The sequence below is a fragment of the Manacus candei genome, unplaced genomic scaffold (genome assembly GCF_025592945.1).
Source record: "Manacus candei isolate 608988 ecotype Guabito, Panama unplaced genomic scaffold, ASM2559294v1 h1tg000017l, whole genome shotgun sequence".
Classification (NCBI taxonomy): Eukaryota; Metazoa; Chordata; class Aves; order Passeriformes; family Pipridae; genus Manacus; species Manacus candei.
In genome coordinates, this window is record NW_026138065.1 from 17,246,645 (window position 1) to 17,266,860 (window position 20,216).

General features: G+C 38.3%; 1 protein-coding gene across 4 annotated transcripts in view; it reads left to right on the forward strand.

Annotated features, from left to right (window-relative positions):
* LOC127469156 (uncharacterized) overlaps positions 1–20,216 on the forward strand; it is a 643,570-nt gene that overhangs the window by 109,975 nt on the left and 513,379 nt on the right. For 2 of the 4 annotated variants that reach the window (XM_051783174.1, XM_051783175.1), the window contains exon 5: positions 5,549–5,627. In XM_051783174.1, coding sequence (XP_051639134.1) covers positions 5,549–5,627 — 79 coding nt within the window. Of the gene's footprint in view, positions 1–5,548; positions 5,628–7,683; positions 8,106–20,216 lie in introns of those variants that run through there. The other 2 variants (XM_051783177.1, XM_051783176.1) reach the window with 2 other exon arrangements.

The following is a 20,216-nucleotide window of genomic DNA, read 5'->3' on the forward strand; positions in this document are numbered from 1 at the left end:
TCAGTTGGAAGCTGAATCCAAGTCATGTTGTTTTAGTGTACTGCAAGTAAGAACTACCACCCTCTCCTCAAGATCCTCCCACCCGAAATTTTAGATTTGAATAGTTATTACAAATTTTAATAATAGCATGTAAAGTTTTACCTGAAGAGAACATGGAAAATTTGTATTATATCCTTATTTTTCTGGGCAATGTGGTTAAAAAAACCATTGTCTTGCCTTTACACATGAGAGACAGGGTTCCTGCCAGCCAGCCAGCCAGCTTCTCCCAAGTGACATGCAGTGCTGGAAGGGAAGGAGGACTGGCCCTGCCAGCTGGGGGGAGACACGGCTAAATAAATTGAGCACTTTATGCAGTGGCAGGAGCTGAATCATGTGTCAGACAAAGCAGACAGCAGGCATAAAGTCCATTTAGCATCCACCAGTTACTAAGAAATATCTGACCACAGACATAAGGGTGACAGGATTGGATTATATGTAATTAATTCTTCAGAGGTCTGTGAGGTTGCAATCCCATGCTTTTACTACTAGAAGTGCAGCATGAGGCTGATAAGAAGCCTAGTATTTGTTTTTGTGCTTCTTTGAAGCAGTACAGCACATGGCCTTAGCAGGTATGCTAGGTGTCCCTCTTACAGTGTGTATTCAATGTACTTGGTGAGACAGGTCAACGTTATTACCTTTCATTGTACAGACAGTTATTGCAGCACAAAGGAAACGAGGCCCAAACCTTCAGAACTTCTTTGCCTGACTCTGTGTGATTTCAAGGGCATTCAGGCCATGCATATTTCCAGGGCTTGAGGCCAATGTGATTTTCTGTGGTGCCACCAGCAGCACAGGCTCTGTCACAGGCAATGCTTGCAGAGCTGTGATTTCTAGGTCCCAGGCTAGTGGCATAACTGCTGGACCACACTGCCTTTCCTAATCTTTTGTTCAGATCTGTGCCTTAAACCTGTCTGTTCTGCATGATGAAAACCACTGTGGTTTTTATGCTGAAGTTGTGCCTCTGAGCTTGAAAAGACTATGTGCTTCTTGGATATGGGAAGTCTGTTTTGTTGAACTTGTGCACTGTGGGAATAAAAAGCCCAGGTTACAGTGCTGGGTGAGCAGTACCCAGCACCTACTCAGCCAAGACCTCTTCACTGATTAAGTCCGACACTGTGAGATCACAGCAAAATAATAGCACGAATCACCAGAAAATCTGGAGTGTTTAGCTTGGTTTTGGTGGGAAAATCTTCAGGAAAAAGTCCACACAGTAAAGAAACAGTAGAGAAAAGAATGTTTCTACATACTCTTTGATCATGAATACATGTTATACATCTGTGTGTGCATAAAAACAGAGTTTAATAAAAACACAGATGAATTCCAGGTAAATAGCTAGAATAGAATTTTACTGTGGTTAGAGAGTTCTGCTGAAGTGGGCTTTAAAAAAAAAAAAATCTGCTTGATGCCATGCAATGGCATTAAAAAGCGGGGAAAGATACCCTTCACTTTCTTTGAGTCTACCCATGAGTTAGAGAAGGTAACTAGTAGATAATTTTGATCAGGATTTAGGGAAAGGGGCGGGGGGGGACCAAACAAAAAAGAAAAAGCCAACTGGGCACAGAGTATCTCTGTTCCCTCCCACTGCAAGGTTTATTGATGCTGTCTGCAGATTTGTGTTTGCTTTACTGCTGGTAGTTAGAACTGGTGATCAAAGGCTAGTATAGCTGTACTCATGAAGGGACATAATTGGTTGGACTCTTTGAGTCCTCTGTAACAATACTCGGTTTTGTTGTGTTAGGCAGCGCTCCACAAAGTATAAAACATCGTATGATTGCTGGGGCAGTCGGTCAAATGTTTTCTTCTCGTCTCAATTCCTTTTATACAGGAAACCAATATAGCTCAGAGCCCAGGGATGAAAGCTTTAAACCTGGAGGGTGCCTGGTGTTTCCTGAGAATCTCACGGGGGAAGCATTCAGTCCTGGAACAGCTTTGCTGACAGATATATTTTTATAGCTTATTATTTTGTCTCCTCATTCTTTGTTTCATTTGAATATAATAGGCTCTTTATTTTTAAATACTCTTCTGTTCCTGCTGTTTAAATCCTCACCCAAAAATCATAATTTTCTGGGTTATTTTCTTTATTGACATCACATTTGGTTGCTGTTGAACATATGTGCTACAATGCCTGTATAGAAGGGACATTGTTTATTTTTCAGTAATAAATTTTCCATTTTCCTTTCTGTCTTTTGAAAAGAATCCCATATTCCAATTTGAAGCAAAAGGTTATAGACCTATTTATAGTTTTTGAATTTTGGCAGTGGTGTAAACATGTTGTGTGGTTTTGTGACTTCATGAGAGAAAAAGCTGAAGTTGCAGATGAATGTGTACAAGTGTTATTTTCTTGTTATTTTTCTTTACTACATGAAGTGGAAAAAAGCCTTCTGATACAACTCCACCTGGGTATACCTGGGTATATTCTAAGGACCACTCCAGGGTCCAAGCAGATAAGCTGCGTCTTTAAGTTACCAAGGGAAGTTTCCCAGTAGACTCAAACATGACAAAATTCAATGGAATAAGATGTACAGAATGGCTTCATTGCTGGCAATGTTTAAATGTGGAATATAAGCCCCATGCTACTAGTAGAGTTATTTTTCTTTTCCATACTTTTCAAAATTATCTGTTTTGTTTAGTCATTTAAAAGAATACATACTCAACTTACTGGTGTGATAGTTTCTAATGCAGACAAATAAGCAACATGGGGTAAAACCACAAGTTTTTAGGAAACATAACACTGTATGCATCCCATCAGTTAGAGAACTGGAGGCATTACAGAAGGGTGGGCCTCTGAAAAGCAGCAGGCCCAGGAGCTTAAAGGCTGTGGCATGCAGAAGACTATCAAAAAACTGACGCAGCTACCTAGGCCACATTAGTAAGGACATTCCACTAGGCAAAATTGTTCCAAAGAGGCTTAAAATCTGTGTAAGAGGCAGGCAGCATGCCTTCATCATATAAGATCTGTTTTAGGGTGCTGTCTGTGAGAACCAACCTCCTTCTGCTCCTGCCCCCATGCACTCTCCAGCCCTGGGGGACAGAGCAGCAATGTTTGCCCAACTGCCCCTTGTGTGCCAGTGGCTCTGCACAATGCCAGGTTAGCATGACATAAACACATCACTTCTGGCACATTGCAGCAGGTTTCATTGTGATTTCCTGCACCTTGAAAGCAAAGCAAGCTGGAGAGCCAGAGGTAGGGTTTGCTCTGTGCTTCCACTGGCTCTGATTGACTTTTGGACAAGGTTTTAAATCTGATTCTTAGTTACCCATCTTTAACTGGCAACTGCAGTGTTTGCCTCTGAGAATATTTGAGAATAGAACTGGTGGGAAAAAAAGACTTTTCTGTCCCAGAAAAACTCTAGAGTTTAAAATGTTATATATATATGTGTTTTTCTGTACAGAATATTTCCTTTTCTCCAGATTTGTTAAGGTTCACTCTTACTTATTGAGTCAGTTGAATCCCTTTCTGTTACATAACTTGATGTAGCACCTGGAAATTATTTTAAGCTCCTTGTAAAAGAATAGCCAGAGATTTATTACATTATAATTAATAATCATAATGTAATTAATAATTACTACTATGATTACTTAACCCTTTTAAGTACTCATGTTCCTTTTATGTGCTTTCCTTCTTGCAGATTGATCATCTTAATTATTTCTGTTTGCGTGCACTTAGCACCTATTAAAATGAAACTTAAAATACATTCTCAAGCAGTTTAGAAACTGCTTTGTATGTTTGGAGGCCATCTACACGGGAATGGACTAGCTTTTTCATTTCCTTGTGCTGATGAGCATGGACTTTGTGTTATGTCTTTTTCCCAGACCTCTGACAGAAAATTACCTCTCTCTGTTTTCAGTATTTTGAACCTTATTGGTAACAGCCTAATGATTAACTCTGAGTGAGGGGGAACCAATGCAGTCATCCCAACATAGTGAATTTTGCCAGCTCTTAAAAGAAGGAAACTTGTGGAAGTTTATAGATTTGACACATTTTATAAGTGGATAATGAATTGGCTTTTCATGTTTCAGTCAGTGTTAAAGGTTATAGATTCTTTGTCGCTGTTCACGAGCCCCTTGTCAATGAGGATATTTTGAAATCCGCAGTGGATGGCGTTCAGTATGCAAGTCTGCACAGGAGCTGCCTGCAAGACTTAGACAAGTTTCAGATACAATTTTAAAGAGATCTAGAAAACCATTTTTTTTCACCTTCAAAATAAATAATGACATGAAAGGATAAAAACATCTGCATTAAGTGGTCTCTCAAATCTGGTGAGATTAGGCTCAAATTTGAACCTCACTATGCTGCGGCACTGCACTCTTTGCGAAGTCTTGTATACACAAGAAATATGAGTTGAGCTTTGTGTTGTTTGTTTCTTTTCCTGGCTGGGATGTGTTCATCTGATGCAGTTACTACCCACAGAAGTGATACAGTACTGTCCTGTCTCTCACTACATCAGCATTTTGAGATGAGGTGGTGTGCTCACACCTGCAGAGCTGCTGAACTGTCCTGAATGTGCTGGGAGACTCAAGGGTCCATAGAGCTCTGCAGCTCTCTCCCCCTCAGATAAGCCCTTGCTAGCTGTATTTATACTGGTATGTCCTGGACAGCTTTCCTGTTCTGTTTTAGCTGCTTCCCTCAACACAGCTTATTATGGGTAGGTCTCAAAACTTTTCCTTTTGCTCTAAGATCCAGATCTCTACAACGCTGGTGAAGAACCACTGAGGCATTGGGATTCAGGAGATCTGAATGTTGGGGTTTTTTTCTAGCCTTACTTCTGAGATGGTCTTTCATCCTCCCTGAAATAAAGAGCAACAATAACATTTGCCTGCCTTACTGTTTCATCCAATGGTGTCTGTAAAAGTTTTTGAGATGCTTGCAGGAGAAAGTATTGGTGGTGGTAATGTCATACTATAATCATGTCTGAATCTTCCATAATTTAAACACAAGTCTTTAAGTTTCCTGTACCTCAGCTCAGAAGCAGTTATATCATCATCACTGGAATCCTGGGCACTCTGTACATCAGTAACATACCAGTTATGTGTGCTTTTCATAGACTAAAGGACAAGGAAAGAAAAGCAATGGATGAAGACTTCTGTCATTGATTGGAGCTGATGTTGACCAGGAGTTGCTCTCCTCCCTTCAGTTCAATAAGTTTTTTCAGTTCCTCAGCCTGATTGCTTTTATGCTGTCGTATTTATTGTTATATGGTGGTTGTCTTTTTTACTGCAGATAATAGCTTATTGCGACTCAAGGAACTTTATTTGTTTAACCTTGGATCTCTGGAAAAGAAGCTGGTTACTTTGAACCTTTCAGCCTTCTTCTCTTAAACGTGTTGAAAGACATAACTCAAATTTAGTGCTTTTATTGCAATTTTAAACACACAAATACATGCCTTCATCCTTACAATCAACATCAAAAGGCCAGAAAGTCTGGAGTGTATCAATCATAACGTTGGTCGTTCACCATTAATCAACATGCACACGCCTGTATCTTTATCAGGATCTCTTTTCCTTCCAGTATGTTCTGTCTACCCTGCTGCTGGAGAAATACAAAATCAAGAGGAAAACCAATAGGCCCCAGTTGTCATGTGCTGTAAGTAAGGACAATTTGACTTCCTGACATACTTTGATATGAATGTAGTGTTTGTCACACGAATGAGTCTATGCTTGTTTATATGCAATGCCATGACATTTCAGCCATGGAGTTTGGATTTTCTGTTTGCAGTTCTCATGAAGATTGTTTAAAATAACAGATCCTTAACTGTTACGGACTGATTAGTTAATTTTATAACTGATAAAAACAATAAAGTAATAAACATCAAAGTGCTTAAGTCCAAAGTCCAAAAATGTAAAGTAAGAACAAATATATGAATGTTTGACAGTTAATTCTGAGTCCCTGTGTACATGTGTATTTGTGTATTATGACCTGTCCCATTTATGTGTTGTACAGTCTGTGCGTCATCACTGCTTAACTCCACTCTCTGTGTTGTGCAATTTGTTTGGGCTTACATGTTACAAGTCAATATATTGGTTTTCGGTAGTGGTCTGGTTTCATAAACGGAATTATCTCTTTGGATGGAAAATAGAGCAAAAGAACACATATGTTGCTTTAGAAGGACAGTGTTCTTGTTTGCTTGCATAGGTATTACTTAACAAAGGTTGTGTATAATAGACTGTGTGCCTTTTTTTGTTAGCTAAAATAAGATTTAATTGCGTGTGTAATACACTGAGTAAAATTTTAAAAACATGTTTCTACCAAAAGCAATGGAGTTAAAACATACTTGCTTATTTTTCCCATTCTGATGTTTTCTCTCAACCCTGTTATTACTACTTTTATGCACCAAAGATAAACTCACTTGCTCTAGAAATCTAAGAACAGAAAAACTCTGCCCTGAAAAGTTTATTTTAACATATAGTTAATATACAGTTCATAGTGTTGCTAGATAAGCAAATTATGCAGAAAAAAGGAAAAGTTATTAGATCACATGTGATGTGCAGCCCTGTAGGAAGTATGGAAGAAATACAGAAATTAGCCCCAATGTCCCAAATTCCAGATGGTATGTCAATGAAAGAGCATCTGTCCTCTGTTGAATCCCTTTCTCCTGGTTTTCGACACCTCAGGTACATGCTTCGACATGATAGCCCCAATAAGCACAACAGAAATATACAGAATATCTAGTGGGGAAATATAAACTATTTCTTCTTTTTTTTTTTTATTTTGGTTTGGTTTTGGGTTTTTTTGTTGGTTGCTTGGGGTTTTTTTGTTCTGCCAGCAGTCTGTATTGTGGCACAGAAGGCAGGAACTGCTGGGTGCTGTGGCTCAGGATTGTAGCTGAGCAGATCTACTGACTTACCTTGGAAAAAAGGGACCCATCCCTCCCTTTCCCTGCTGCTAGCTCTGGTGGATGTAGGACAGCATGCTACACTCATTCAGTTCACTGATGTGGCACAAGATGGATCCTGGGTAGTTTTTGGTGGGTTACTGAGCCAAAGTGTTGAGTGAGGGGGTCTACAAGTGCCAAGACCAGTTCAGAAAATGCCTAGAGAATTTATCTTCTGCAAACATTTCCAATTTTCTGATTCACTACCTAAATATCTCTCTGCAAACCACTAGGAACTCTTTGAGACAAATTATTCCATAGTGATAAATGTGACACAACTATTCCATAATTTTGCTTTTATTCATTAGATACAGATCAGTGTTTTTCTTTTCTCTTAAAATCTCCTTTATGTTGTGGGATTTTTTAGTGACAAGCTCTTCAAAGGACAGAAACAATATTCTTACGCACATGGAAGCCTTCTTTGTTTCCCCTGCTGCTCCTTTGGCTTACAAGGAGTAATTGTGGGAAGTCAGTGCTCCTCTTCCTAAACATAAACTAGGTTGAACTGCACTCTTCCTGTCTGCTATTGTTAGCAAGAACATTAGAAAATTGCAGTGTACCAAGTCAGTCATGGAGAAGAAAAAGCAGGACAATCAGCATCTTCTTCACAGAACTGAATGCAATGCCCACCTTTTTACTTGCCCTACATAGGATTGTTTGCACTGGGAACTATGTCAAACAATCTTAATGAGAGGGATGATTTAATTCTCTTTAATGAAATTATATGGGGAAATAAAGCAAGCAGATGTAGATTCTGGTTTTTTTTTCTCAGCAATGACATTGGCTTTCAGACAAGTATTAGCCCACGAAGGGAGCAGTTGTATATTTGTTCAGCAAGCATGGCAAGAGCTTTTTCAAACTTTTATACTCTCTTTAGCTGAGATCATTATGAAATAATTTGTCCTTAACTTTCTCTGTGTTGCCACAAGAGAAGCCAGAGAAATACAGTTGAACTTAGAACCAGACAAGCAACTAGCTTCTATATGTCTTAGCACTCTCCTACTTCAGACTGAGATTGTTTGGTGGGAAAATACCTACAAAAAGCACCCAACCCAAAGGTCGTATTTCTGGATTTATTTATTTGCAGCAAGAAAATGGTATAAAATAAGTGTCAGACGCACCATTGCATACCACAAAGGAAGATCTTGCTATAAATTTATACTTTTAAAGCCTGGAGAATTGTAATGAAACTCTTTCTGCTGCTAAAATTTTCTCTATTGACATGTCCTAGGGATTTTATTATTCACAGTCTTATTTCAAGGAATTCTTACTGAGGTAAAAAAAAAAAGTTGGTTTAGGGCAAGTGAAATATATGAAAATTCCTAGTATGGAGGAAAAAAATCTAATTCTGTGTTCAGAATTATGTTCAAGCTTTTGTTTCTGTTGTTTAAAAGATATTGCAATTTTCTGAGCAACACATCAAGTTGCCAGCTGTTTTGAAGACTGTGTTTTTTAAACTATTTATCTTGTGACATAATGGTATATTTCCAAGTATATTGAATGTGGCTGATTTGGGCCCAAGAGATTAGTCAACTTAATCTAATTTAACATTTTTATTCATTTTGTTCCTGCTTTGTATAAGTGAGGATATTTATAAGGCATCCTTACAAGGTGGAGGCATGTATCATTTAATAACATGATTCAGAAAAGCATTTAATCCTCTTGGTTAGGGCAAGGAAATTTTCTAAATCACAAAGACAGTGAATGATGATAAGAATGCTGGAAGGTTTTCTAAGTTAATGAGGCATGAATAAGTGTTGTCTTTCCACCAAGAAATGAATAAAGTGATTGTATTTACCATGGCTGAACAATGTATTTAAGAATATCTAGACTGCTATTCAAAATGCTCTTTTAATAATCTTTTTGTGCAGATAACTGTAGGCCCATGTGTTTGTCACAGTCAAAAGTAAGGAGTCCTTTCTGCATAGACTTGCCTATTTTTAGAGCTGAGTTTGAAACTGCAAGTCTTCTCCAACAGAAATGGAAAGATAATGGTTCTTTTGCCAGGAAGAGTGAAAATTGTAGGCCTTGAAACGTGAAATGAGATCTAGCGGCTTGTGGTACAAAAATTTTACTGACCTACATGGCCAGTTGAAAAGACTAAATGGATTTTGGGATAGATGCCTATCTTAAAAATGTACATTTTAATAGTTGTGTTCCAGATTCTAAGTCCTTATTCTGGGCTAAAAAATGTTTTAAAAAGTTGAAACCTGTTACAATTTTCTATCAAAGCTAAACGTTGGCAGGTTTCAGTCTAGGGAAATCGAAGCCTGTTGAAACTGAAACATTTGAGTTTAGTAAAAGTTGTTGAAGCAGAGTCTATCTTAAACCTCATACATGGCCTCATATATGATGGCCAGAAATGGTGGTATAATTGTGCTCCAGAGTCTGCTTTTCAAGAAATTATTTGAAGTATTCTCATAGCAAAACAATGCTGTCTTCCTTATTGGTTGTGCTCTGGGGCATCATTTGTTCTTTTTATCTTAGGGACTAAAATGAATATTCAGCAGTTCTGTAGGGATAAGGAGTAAAACCCAGATGAGGAGTAAAACCCTGACCCAGCTGAAGTCAGTGGTTTCAAGCTGAGGTCATATATACAGTCTAGAATTTTTTGGTTGATTTTTTGTTTGTTTGGTTTGGGTTTTTTGGTGTCATAAAGACTTATTATTGTCCTTCCCAGGTGGTTATGTTGTGCTGAGCTGGAAGAGAATTTCTTGGCATAGGATGAATGTTTTTGAAGATGTTTCTCCAATCTAAACTTCCTGGCCAAACTGTAAGGACCTGGCAGGGTAGGGAGAGGGTTGAGGAATGCCACGAGCCACTGTAAGCTGTTGGAGGCCAACACTGTGCTTCCTGTGGTGCTCAAGTACTGTGAGTTTTGTAGCTATGGGACATACGGAATGACTTGTGAAATCTTCCTGACATTGGAAGAGTTCAACATTATGTAGGTCAGATTTGCATGAGACCATGGTTTATGCATAGGGCCTGTTGTTTTAAAGAGGGGTGTAATGACTTACCCATTGCCTGCCTGAGCACTCCTTTTTAATGTTAAACACCCATGGAACTACTGTGGAAGCAGCCTCAGTCGGCCACATTTCTGAGAAAAGTGCATCACAATAGCACATTAGTCATCCCTGCTTGATAAAAACAAGAAGGATGAATGAAAAGGGTAGCACAATGTAGAGCTCTCAAGAGCAGCTCGTATAGAAAGAACTAGGGGTTTTTGTTGTTTTTGAAGTGTATGTGAAGACACTGCTGCTCCTTGAAAGCCTCTCAGTTTTTGGTTTGAAAAACTACAGAATCCTTGGGATTGCAGGACCTGTACCAATGGTTGATTCAGCCCTTTTACCCTTTGGAAGAAGAGAAAGAAAATTCTGGCTTCTGCCGTGGCATGAGGCCATCTGACGTGTCCTTGGAAACAACCAAGTAGAAACGGTCTGCCTGCTCTGTGTAAACATTCACAGCGTTTTCTGGGTGAGCTGGGGTTTTGTCCTGAGTCACTACATTCTTTCTCCACAACTGTGCAGTTAGCTGCTGCCTTCCAGCATGTTGCACAGCGCAGTTGCATTGCATGTGAACACTGTTTAGGACACATGAAAGACTCTTTAAATAAGTAATAGTGACCAATTGCACGACACTGAATAAACACTGATAGCCTTTCCCCATTCCAGCGTGCAGTAGAGGGCAGTTTTCCAGGACTGATTAAATGTTGCAGTGCCAGATGTGAGGATCTGTTGAGCTGTATGTAGATCTCAGGGGGAAAAAAAGCAGTTTTGATGACTTATGGAAAGACTTTTGCTTGTAGAAGAGAAACATAAAAATGGTCTCTTAGTTGCTGGCAGAAAATGGTAGAAGGAACTCTAGATGCAAAAGAAAAATTTGAGCATGGGGTATGTTAGCATTCTCTCAGGATGAGAATTATTTCTATATCTCCTTGTAAAATAACATATCAGTCAGATATTAGTCATCATTGCTGGAGAGTGGCAAAAATGCAGCAAAGAGATCCCAATATACCTACCAGGTGATGCCGATACTGCTGAAGGCACCAAGCACATATCTGTAAGTTCAAAGACTTAACACTTGATCCTTTCTTCCCACATTTGTTCATCCAGCTGCTTTGGTTCTGTAAGCAAAATTTCATCGCCACTTAAAACTGGCCTATGAATTCACTGGCATATGAGGAATACTTTAAAAATATGAAGCATTTCGACATGTAAAGTGATTTATAAGTTTGGTTTTTTCTGTATGACTGATTTCATTGTAATTTCAAGCTGTGATGTTACACAACGGAGAGAATCACCCTCTGCTGTTATAGTCCCTTTTATTCTTTGCCTCTTATTTGGTTTGCCATTGAAACACTGGGACAAATGCCTCAAGAAATGGTGCAACAGTCTCTCTAAGGCTTTGAAGGCCTGGACAAAGCAATGGAAGGAACATGCAACATGCAAGTTATGCACTAGGGAATCATGAAGACATTCAGTTATTGTTTTTTGTTTTCTGAGTAAAATTACATTTGTAATTTAATTAAAATACAGAACACTTGCAAGGTGCTCAGCGCCCTCTGCTCCTTCTGATGACAATGGATCTGAAGAGTGACAGATTTTATTTTTTTTCTCTCCCTTCCTGTGGCTCTATACCCACAGTGGCATTTGTTCCAATCCTGAGATTAATCATTAGATTAAACATTTGGAATCTAAGTCTTTGACTTTGCTTAAAAAACTAACTCCAAGGCAGATAATAAGACTATGAGGATAAGCTGCTACTTCAGATGACTGGAAATATTGTTTTAAATATGTTTAAATGTGTGTGTGTTATAAGAATTGAGGACTAGATTTGAGGATATTTTAAACTTCCTTTTAATAATGTTGGGTTATTATTGGACATAGTCTGTGTTTGTGTTAAACTAAAATATAATTGACTATAAACCAGTCTTGATATGTTGTGCTTTTTAGAAGGTCACTACTCATTGAATCAAGATTTTCTTTAAAAAATTACAAGTGATGTGTCCTAAAATATAAATTTCCAAATATGGATTAGACCTTTCAATATAAAATAACTTTGTTTATGCCCAAGCAAATAATAAGCTCACTTGTCTGGTATTAGGCCTTTAAGTAGGATTAACTGAAGGTTTCTTAAAAAATAAGAAAAAAAGCAAGTAAGAGTCCTTGAATACAATTTCAGAAGGGCAAATCTTTCTACTTCTTGTCCATGTCCCATAGATTTGACTTTGGACAAAATAACGGCGCAAAATTGGATTTTGAGAATGTAAAGAGGAAAACACCAAAATTCCATTAATTTAAGATTGAGGAGATATGAATCTTAGCTGCAGGTCTTCAGTATGTCAAAGTTAAAATGCAGTTGCCTCTGGAATGAAGTTGACAACAAAGGTAGTGTAAGTGACAACATAGGTAGTGTAAGTGACCGATTATTTATGCATCTCACCTTAAAAGTCTACAAGTTCCAAGACTGTCTTCACCAAGAGTCTGGGCTGAGCCACCGCTTACAAGGAATGCCATCAATGCAATTTCTCTTTCAGAGGAGTGGAAGGTGACATTAAGTCTGTTGGTAACCAGACAGGTTCCATAGGTGTGTAAATCATAGATTGCTTTCAGTGTCACTGGTCAAATCTTATTGCTGCTTTTTATGACTCTATCATTGAAAGCAAAAAAGGAGAGAGTGGATCAGGGAGAAAATAAAGGTTTGTCTTCACTGTTTGCACTGCTCTTTTAATTCTGATGCCCAGGGAGTTTCAGAATAACAATATTTCTCAAAACTATAACAACTATTTCTTCTCCTAAAAAATAGTAGAATGGAGTTAATTGTGGATGTAGGCAAAACTACAGAAATACTTAATGGAATGCATCTGAGTTTCCACATCCTATGCCAAAATGAGAAACTAAGAAAAAAAAGTAGATGTCGAGTTATAGTGATCTGAAGTCTGGAAATTCATTTCAGAGAATAACTGGCATTTTTGGGGAGAGAAGATTTTATCCTTTTTTTTCTTTAAATCTGAATTAAAATATGAGTACACTCACAAAGTGAACTTAAATGTAAGGAAACAAAATGTGGGACCAAAATGTGATAGTCAGCAATGAAAATAAAAATAACTTCTGACACAAACACTTTCCATTAAAAAAAACCTCAGGGTAGTAGATGGATCTTCTCATGTTTGAAAATGTAAGGTCTTGTATGTCTCTGCAAAATGCACAAACTTTGGCTTCTAGAATTTCAGTACTTTGACAAAGCCTTAAAAAGAGCTGAAAATGAGGGAGTCCTCACTCTAAACGTCAGCAACTTGGCAAGGCTATTGACAGTTGGCATTAACATCAATGCTAGTATTCAGCTGACATCCTTGTTCAATGTATCTTTCTTACTGCAACTGGCAGGGGACAAGAGCTATTGTGACTGCAACTTTGAAAGCAATATTTAATTAAGTAAATTGATGCGCTCATTGGGAAACTGCAAATCATTTTTATGTGGCCTCTTTCCCTTTATTAAAGGCTTTTGAAGGGATGCTCTTTGCATTCAATAAAGCTTTATCTTTACAATAAGTACTTAGCGGTTTGCATTCTTCAGCTCGCTTCTCAGTGAGTATCAGAGGTGGAGTTTTTCCTTTAAATATCTGCATTTAGGAAAAAATACATTTGATGGTGTTTGACTTGTGCTGAAAGTAAAAATCATCCTTTTTTTTTAAAGTATGAAATGTTGTTCAGTTCTGCTAAAGGACCTGGATAAAGAAAAAACTAATATTTCAGTGAGCTACTTCCCCCTGCTTCCAAAAATAATTTTACATGCACTGTGCTCATGGAAGTGAAAAGGAGAAATATGCTAATGTTTTGGAGGGGAAAGCAGGCTGTGCAGGAGATGTAATCATTATCCTCTGCTTGGGCCTCCCGAAGAAGAGGGAGAAACCAAAATGTGAACACTAAAGGGTTAACCACAACATTCAGAGCTATTTGTCTATTGTTTCTCTATTAATGTCTTTCACCAACTTACCACTCATCACCTTTTCCAAGTAGTCTCCCTATAGCAACAAATGGCGCCATAGACAAACCAGATGCAATCTTGTCTCTGTTTTCTTTTCATAAGCATTTGTAAATTTGTTAAAAGGAAAAGTAAGGGAAGTGGGAGAAAAATGTTTATTTTGTAGAAGTTGGACCAAGAAGTGTTGAGAACAGGGGACTCTTTTTGCTGTAACACCCTGTGCTACCTGATGGGCCTCCACAGTTCTGTGGTGTGATTTGATTTCCTTAAAGGAGTAGTTATGTGTCATTGAAATGAAACTAGGTTCCCTTCACAGCAGTCTTGATGATCCCGAGCTTGTATTTTGAATATTTAGAACTTGTTGTCAGAACCCTCGGTCCAAAATTAGATTCTGTTATGCCCCACCTTTTGTTTGCTGCTAATTTTCATCTCTCTGCTTAACTCCATGACGCAGTTTTCCTCAATGACATATCTGCACGTAATTGCTACATGCACGTTTTTTTTGTCTGCAGCATGATGGCCTGAATGCACAGACTGAGGCTTTTTTCCAGCAATGTTGCTCAAAGTCCTTAAATTTAAAACTTTCCTTTACTAGGTAAGTCCATCGCTTTTCCTTAAAAAGAAATCTCTCGCTTTTCTTCTTTTTTTCTTTGTCTCTTAGCTTCTTTCAGTTGCAGCTGACTTTAATAGAGGGAAAACATTTATCTTTCTTTGTATGGAAAACAACCATATGCCTTATTAGAGTATAGGTTATTTCAGTTTAAAAAAACCCCCAAACACCAAGCAAAAAAACCCATCCCAAAGCCCAAACTCATGAAAACAAAAAGTCTCTGCAAAAGTAGATAGTTTGTATCTCTTTTCTTGCAGTTGAATGTAAGATAAACATAAAATTCCAACTGTCATTATAATAGCAGATTTCTATGTTTTTACAAGTATAAACAGTTGTTATATGAGTTACTTTCCTTTAATGCATGTCTTTTATAATTTTTCAATGAGATGCACAGAGTTGGCTCTCATATTGTGGTTGAGTGCTTGTCAGCAGCCCAGGTAGAACTTTTGGAGACTGGTTACATGAAGAGGTCATCTTCCACCATTCAGCCTCTGAACAGTAGCAAGGCCAGCCAAAATGGATTTATAACAACTGTTATTTTGCAGCAGAAATTACTGCAGTTGTTACAAGGAAGTTAGATGAGCCCAAATGGGAGGAAGATCAGCTCGAAAATTGTAAATCCTTGCTGCCACTCATTTCTGAGTATGATGCCTTGAATGAATGGAATAAACTTCTACTTCTTTAGAAAATAAAATTGATGTAAAGTTTTACATTTGCCACCACGATGTAGAAGATCTTGCTAGTAACAAGAAAATCAACATTAATTCCTTCCTGTCAATTGCACAGTTATATTCCAAGTTTTTCCCGTTTCATTTGATAATTTGCATATATGTACAGGCTGGTTGGCCTATTTAAATAGTAATGGCAAGACCTGGAAAGTTTATTGCCTCATAAGTAAGATTTTTTGAGAAATTCTGTCACCTCTTTGGTCAGCAGTGAGCTTTGCCATGTGATGTTAGTGGTCCAAGACTTTGCCCAGTGTTGCTAGCCCCTGACACTGGAAATTTGCCAAAAAAAGCCAGCCTGAATTTCTGGCTGAAGTTACAGGGTATCTGTGGCTCTTGGTGTTGAACAGGAGAAAAAAACTTGCACTCAGATAGATTTTCCTGCCTTTTGAAAAGCATCTTGTCTCCTTATCTTTTGCAGCCTGTGCTGTAAACACTTTAACTACTTCCAGAGCTCATTTCCACAAGCACAACATTTGGCTATGCCATTCGATTACCACCAGAACAGAGGGAAGCAGTCTTATAGGGTCACTTTGTTGCCTGTGTTATACTCTATCATCGTCCAGCCAGTGTTTACAGAATGCCACAGTTAACGTTGCCCAGATGCTCTATCTGTGGGAAACCTAGAAACCAGGCAGCACGGACCGCCAGTGTTTTCCAAATTCGACCGTCTTATCCGAGGTCTGGGCTGTTTGTGTGAGGGGGGTCACCCCGTGGCCTGGGTGTGCTGTCAGTTAGCCCTGACAGGAGATAGCACCGCTGAAGATGTTGAAGTTTTTGTTGTTTAGGCCACTTATGGCTTTTCAGCAGACATTTTAGAACAAAGTGATGTGGTTTCTCTGGCAGCCTGTGGACCTAAGAACATTTTTTAACATAAGACTATAGAAGAAATACTGCCTCTAACTACAAGAACATTTTGTGTAGTTGCTAGCAAAGCACATGGACATCGCAGGAGTTGCATGGTTTCCAGAAGCTAGACTATAAATGCTATTTAGCCTGTATTTTGCTTTGGTCATCACTTTTTATGTTTGGGTGTACATTTTTTTCATTCTTTCACTTCCCACACGTGCTGACGATTACTTAAGTCAGTTATTTCAGCCTTTAGAAAATCAGCTTTCTTAGAGTAGGGTTGGTCTTAATGGAACACATAAGATTTTTTTTGGTGGCAGATTTTTGAGTGTGTATATTACACGTATATACCAACTAATGCTAAGAACTGAAGAAGTAAAACTATTTTCAGCCATGCTGAGGGGATATTTGAAGTAAAATATACAGTCCAACCCCATAGTGTCATTATAGAATCATGCCAAGAATATTTTACTGAAAAGAGTTAATATTTTTTGTAAAATAAACACTTCAGAAATGGTCACATTCCACCATGTGCATACCTGGAATGTAAAAAAAAAATATTAATAGTTTGTAGCAACTTTGTTTTCTACAAACCATGTAAAAGGCAGAGAATTGTCTGGCCTACACAACCTCTTAAAATTGTGTAGCTCTTTTTATAGGGTTTAAAAATGTATTTAAATTTCATAATCTCTTTCTTGAAACTTTTCCTTTAAATGGGAAATGGGTTCTTTGATGTGTATTTCTATTTAAGAATATTTTTTGTTAGCTGTTTGTTTCTTGAGAAATTATTATTTTTTCCTGTATATTTTGACCTTCTTATACAAAATCTTTCTTGTACAACACACAAATAACCCTGTTATTAACCTGAGGTTCTATGCTTTTAAATTTTTTTAAGTTTCTTGCTTTAAGGGCTGGAGGTAGGGTTCTTTTAACTGCTTCATATCCACATTCCAAAACCTATTTAAAAACCTGAGTCTAAAGTCCAGCTGACAATGAACTCTATTTTCAGCTAAAACTCCCTCCTCCCCCACTTAGCCACACACTGTTTCTGCTACTGGTCCACTTGTGATAAAGACCAAAACTGTTGTTTGGCTGACATGCAGAAGGAGTTGTTTATCAAAAGGAGGCTATTCTAGGAGGATACGCTCTTTAAACAGAACAATGGGGATTTTGAAGATAACCAAATCAGTACTACATAGGTGTTAGATCTGTTTTAAATTGTTTCTGTGTTGGAAAGTAGGAGGGGGCCCTGGTATTTGGCTTTGAATCCCTGACTTGCAAGTGTGAAATGGCTAAATCCAAATTAGCTGCAACTGTGTTTTGTACTGCAGTTTATGCTTATCTGTCGAGACTGAGCACAGCACCTGAGGACCACAGGCTGGAGGTGCGGGGAACGGGGCCCCAGAAAATCCAGTTTCATTTTGTGACTCAGATGTACTTTGCACTTCACCCAGGATATAATTTTTTTTGTTTGTTTGTTTTTAAATCCATCCTTGGTGCTGCCTGATTGAAGCAGTAGTACCTAAAAGCAAATGTACAGGCAGAGTCGTCTTTGGTTAGTTAGGTCAGGTTATAGACACGTCCCCATTCTGCTGATATAAATTAACTGGTTTCCGGACATGCAGAGAAGTATAAACGAGATAAATGAGAGGAGAAACCAAGGAACCTCATGGGAAACTTAGAAGATCAGCAGATGCATGTGAGGTGTTTTTGTTTGTTAATGCCTTCTGCAGAGAGAGAATCTCATAAGAATAAAGGTGACCTTCAAAGGCAAGGGAGTTCTGTCAAGCTCTTAGACGACTGTTTCTGTTCTTTCTGAGCTATGACAATAGCTAATTTTCTTTAATGAAAGCTTTTCATCAAATATTTTCTCAGATATTTGTGTTACTTTGCAATATACCTATACACCTGTCACCACGTTCAGCTGAAAATTCCTCTTTCTCCGTTGCTTGCAGTGGTCTTTTGTGGTGCATTTAAAAATCTCTTTTCAAAACTAAGAAAGTGAAGATTCCCTATAAATAAAGCAACATCAACTCACCTCCCCCCCCCCACACTTCCCCCTGCAAGGCTAACAGCCAATAATGCCTCTATACATGAAAAGGATCAGAAAACTTTCTTCTTCTCTAGTGCTGATCATATGCAAGTGATTTATTTAAGGCCACATGGTGAATTGTTTGCAAGAGTGGGATGATTATTTCTTCTGGCCATTTGATTAAAGCTTAGCCTAAAAATGTTTGGAAAATTGCAAGTGGTTCAGAAGAACATCTGGAGGTGCTCACTTTTTCTGAAATGTCTGTTTTGATTGATTATGGAAGGGGAGAGGTGTTTTTTATTGACCTGGTAGACATCTCCTGGCCCCAAAATTCAGGAATAAACTCTTTTTGTCATTTGTAAGCTTCCTGTCTTCTCCCTCCTTCAATACAAATGCAAGCTTAAATTCTTCTAAGTGTGGAAAGGGCACTTCAGTGATCCCTGCCTAACATCATTGACAGTGTTCTGCATCCTCACCTGAAGCCTGGATTTATTTTCTTAAAGATTCCCACTAGGCAAACCCCATGGAAAAACTAACCCTTGACAGCTCTTGCTGTTTTAACCATCACCTTTTAGAGACAAGTGTGATGATGTGGAGATGACGAAGGGCAGTTTGTTTATGCAAAGGACGGCCTTGCTGTTTGTTTTTTATTCTGTCCTGAAGTGATGCATTTTCAGAAGCTGTATCACAGGAAGAAAAAGTGACTCTGTGGTTGTTCAGGCAGATGTAGGGACGCGCTTTGTGCAGCAAGGTAAGTGGTAGCCTCATTATTGCCGTAAGTTTTGCCAGAGACAGAGCTGTCAAGAGTGGCAAATAATGGAGTTTCTTCTGTACTAAATGTTCAGAGTAACTGCATGTAAAGGGGACACAAGGATATCTCGGCCAACAGTGACAACTCAGTAGTTTCCTCTGTTGGACAGTCCTTGTGGAATTATGTGCTGTGCTCTACTGTTAAGTTTGCAGACTGCTTTATAGGAATGTTGCCTGGGATTTAACCAAAATAGAGCTTATTAAACTAAAATGGTCCTCTTTAACTGAAATAGATTCCTAAAGAGGCTTGGGGTTTTAATTAGTGTGTCCCACTACAGATTTAGGGGCTTATCGTTTACCTTTATGTTTGAAAATGCTGCCCTTGACTTTTTTTTTTTATTTTAATCTTATCTAAGTCAAGAAACCATACTTCCATTTGGCTATGTGTTTTTTTGGCTTTGTTCTAATAACTCTTGACCTACCCATGTAGATTTGATTGACTGGGAATAAGGGTTGTCCCTAGTTATTTCAATAGCTCATATATGTTAACAGAGGTGTCAGAAATCAGGTTTTATGACAATGTAAAGGCTAGAAACCCTACTTAAGAGGAAATACATTCCCATACTTCAATTACCAAACAATTTAGTGGGGGAAACGATTATAACTTGCAGTGCTTCTGGAGTCCAGTGAACAATTCTCTGTTTTGCATGTACTCACATCTGAAAGTTGGTGTTGAGCTCGGCAGGCACATTGATTGCTGCTGCTTGAACTCTGGACTTGCTGATCTTTCCTCTCACGGCTGTGCTGGATGGAGCCTTTGGGAACTGTCACAATGTAAATAAATACAGTATGTTTGTTTCTGTATGTTTAAGTAAGTTGTATGTGTCAAAGAAGGGATACAAGCTGTGAAGAATTCATTTGCATGCCTTTGAGATGCAGGAAGTACAGGAAGCAATGGTTTTGGGGGAGGGCTAGCAAAGTCATTCCACAGGGGTATAACAATAGGGAAACATGGAGAGTGGTTAGATGCTGTTAGATTAGATTAGTGCAGATTTATTTGGCAAGTGATGTTTATTTTGCTATTAATCGTATAGAGATACTTAAAGCTTGAAGAAAAAGTCTTATTCCATGAATCATCATGAAGAATGGTTAGTTTCATGGATGGGTGGTGTGTTTTTATTTTTGTTGCTGTTGGGCTTTTTTTAATGCTTCATAGGAAGAAGTTAAAAATTAATATTCTTTTTTTTTCTATAGAAATGCCGGACTAGAACTAGAAAATGAAAGATGACAGTAAGATAGTTCAGGTATACTGAATTTCTCTGCTACCATGATTGCCCCTAGGCTGGATTTTTGTT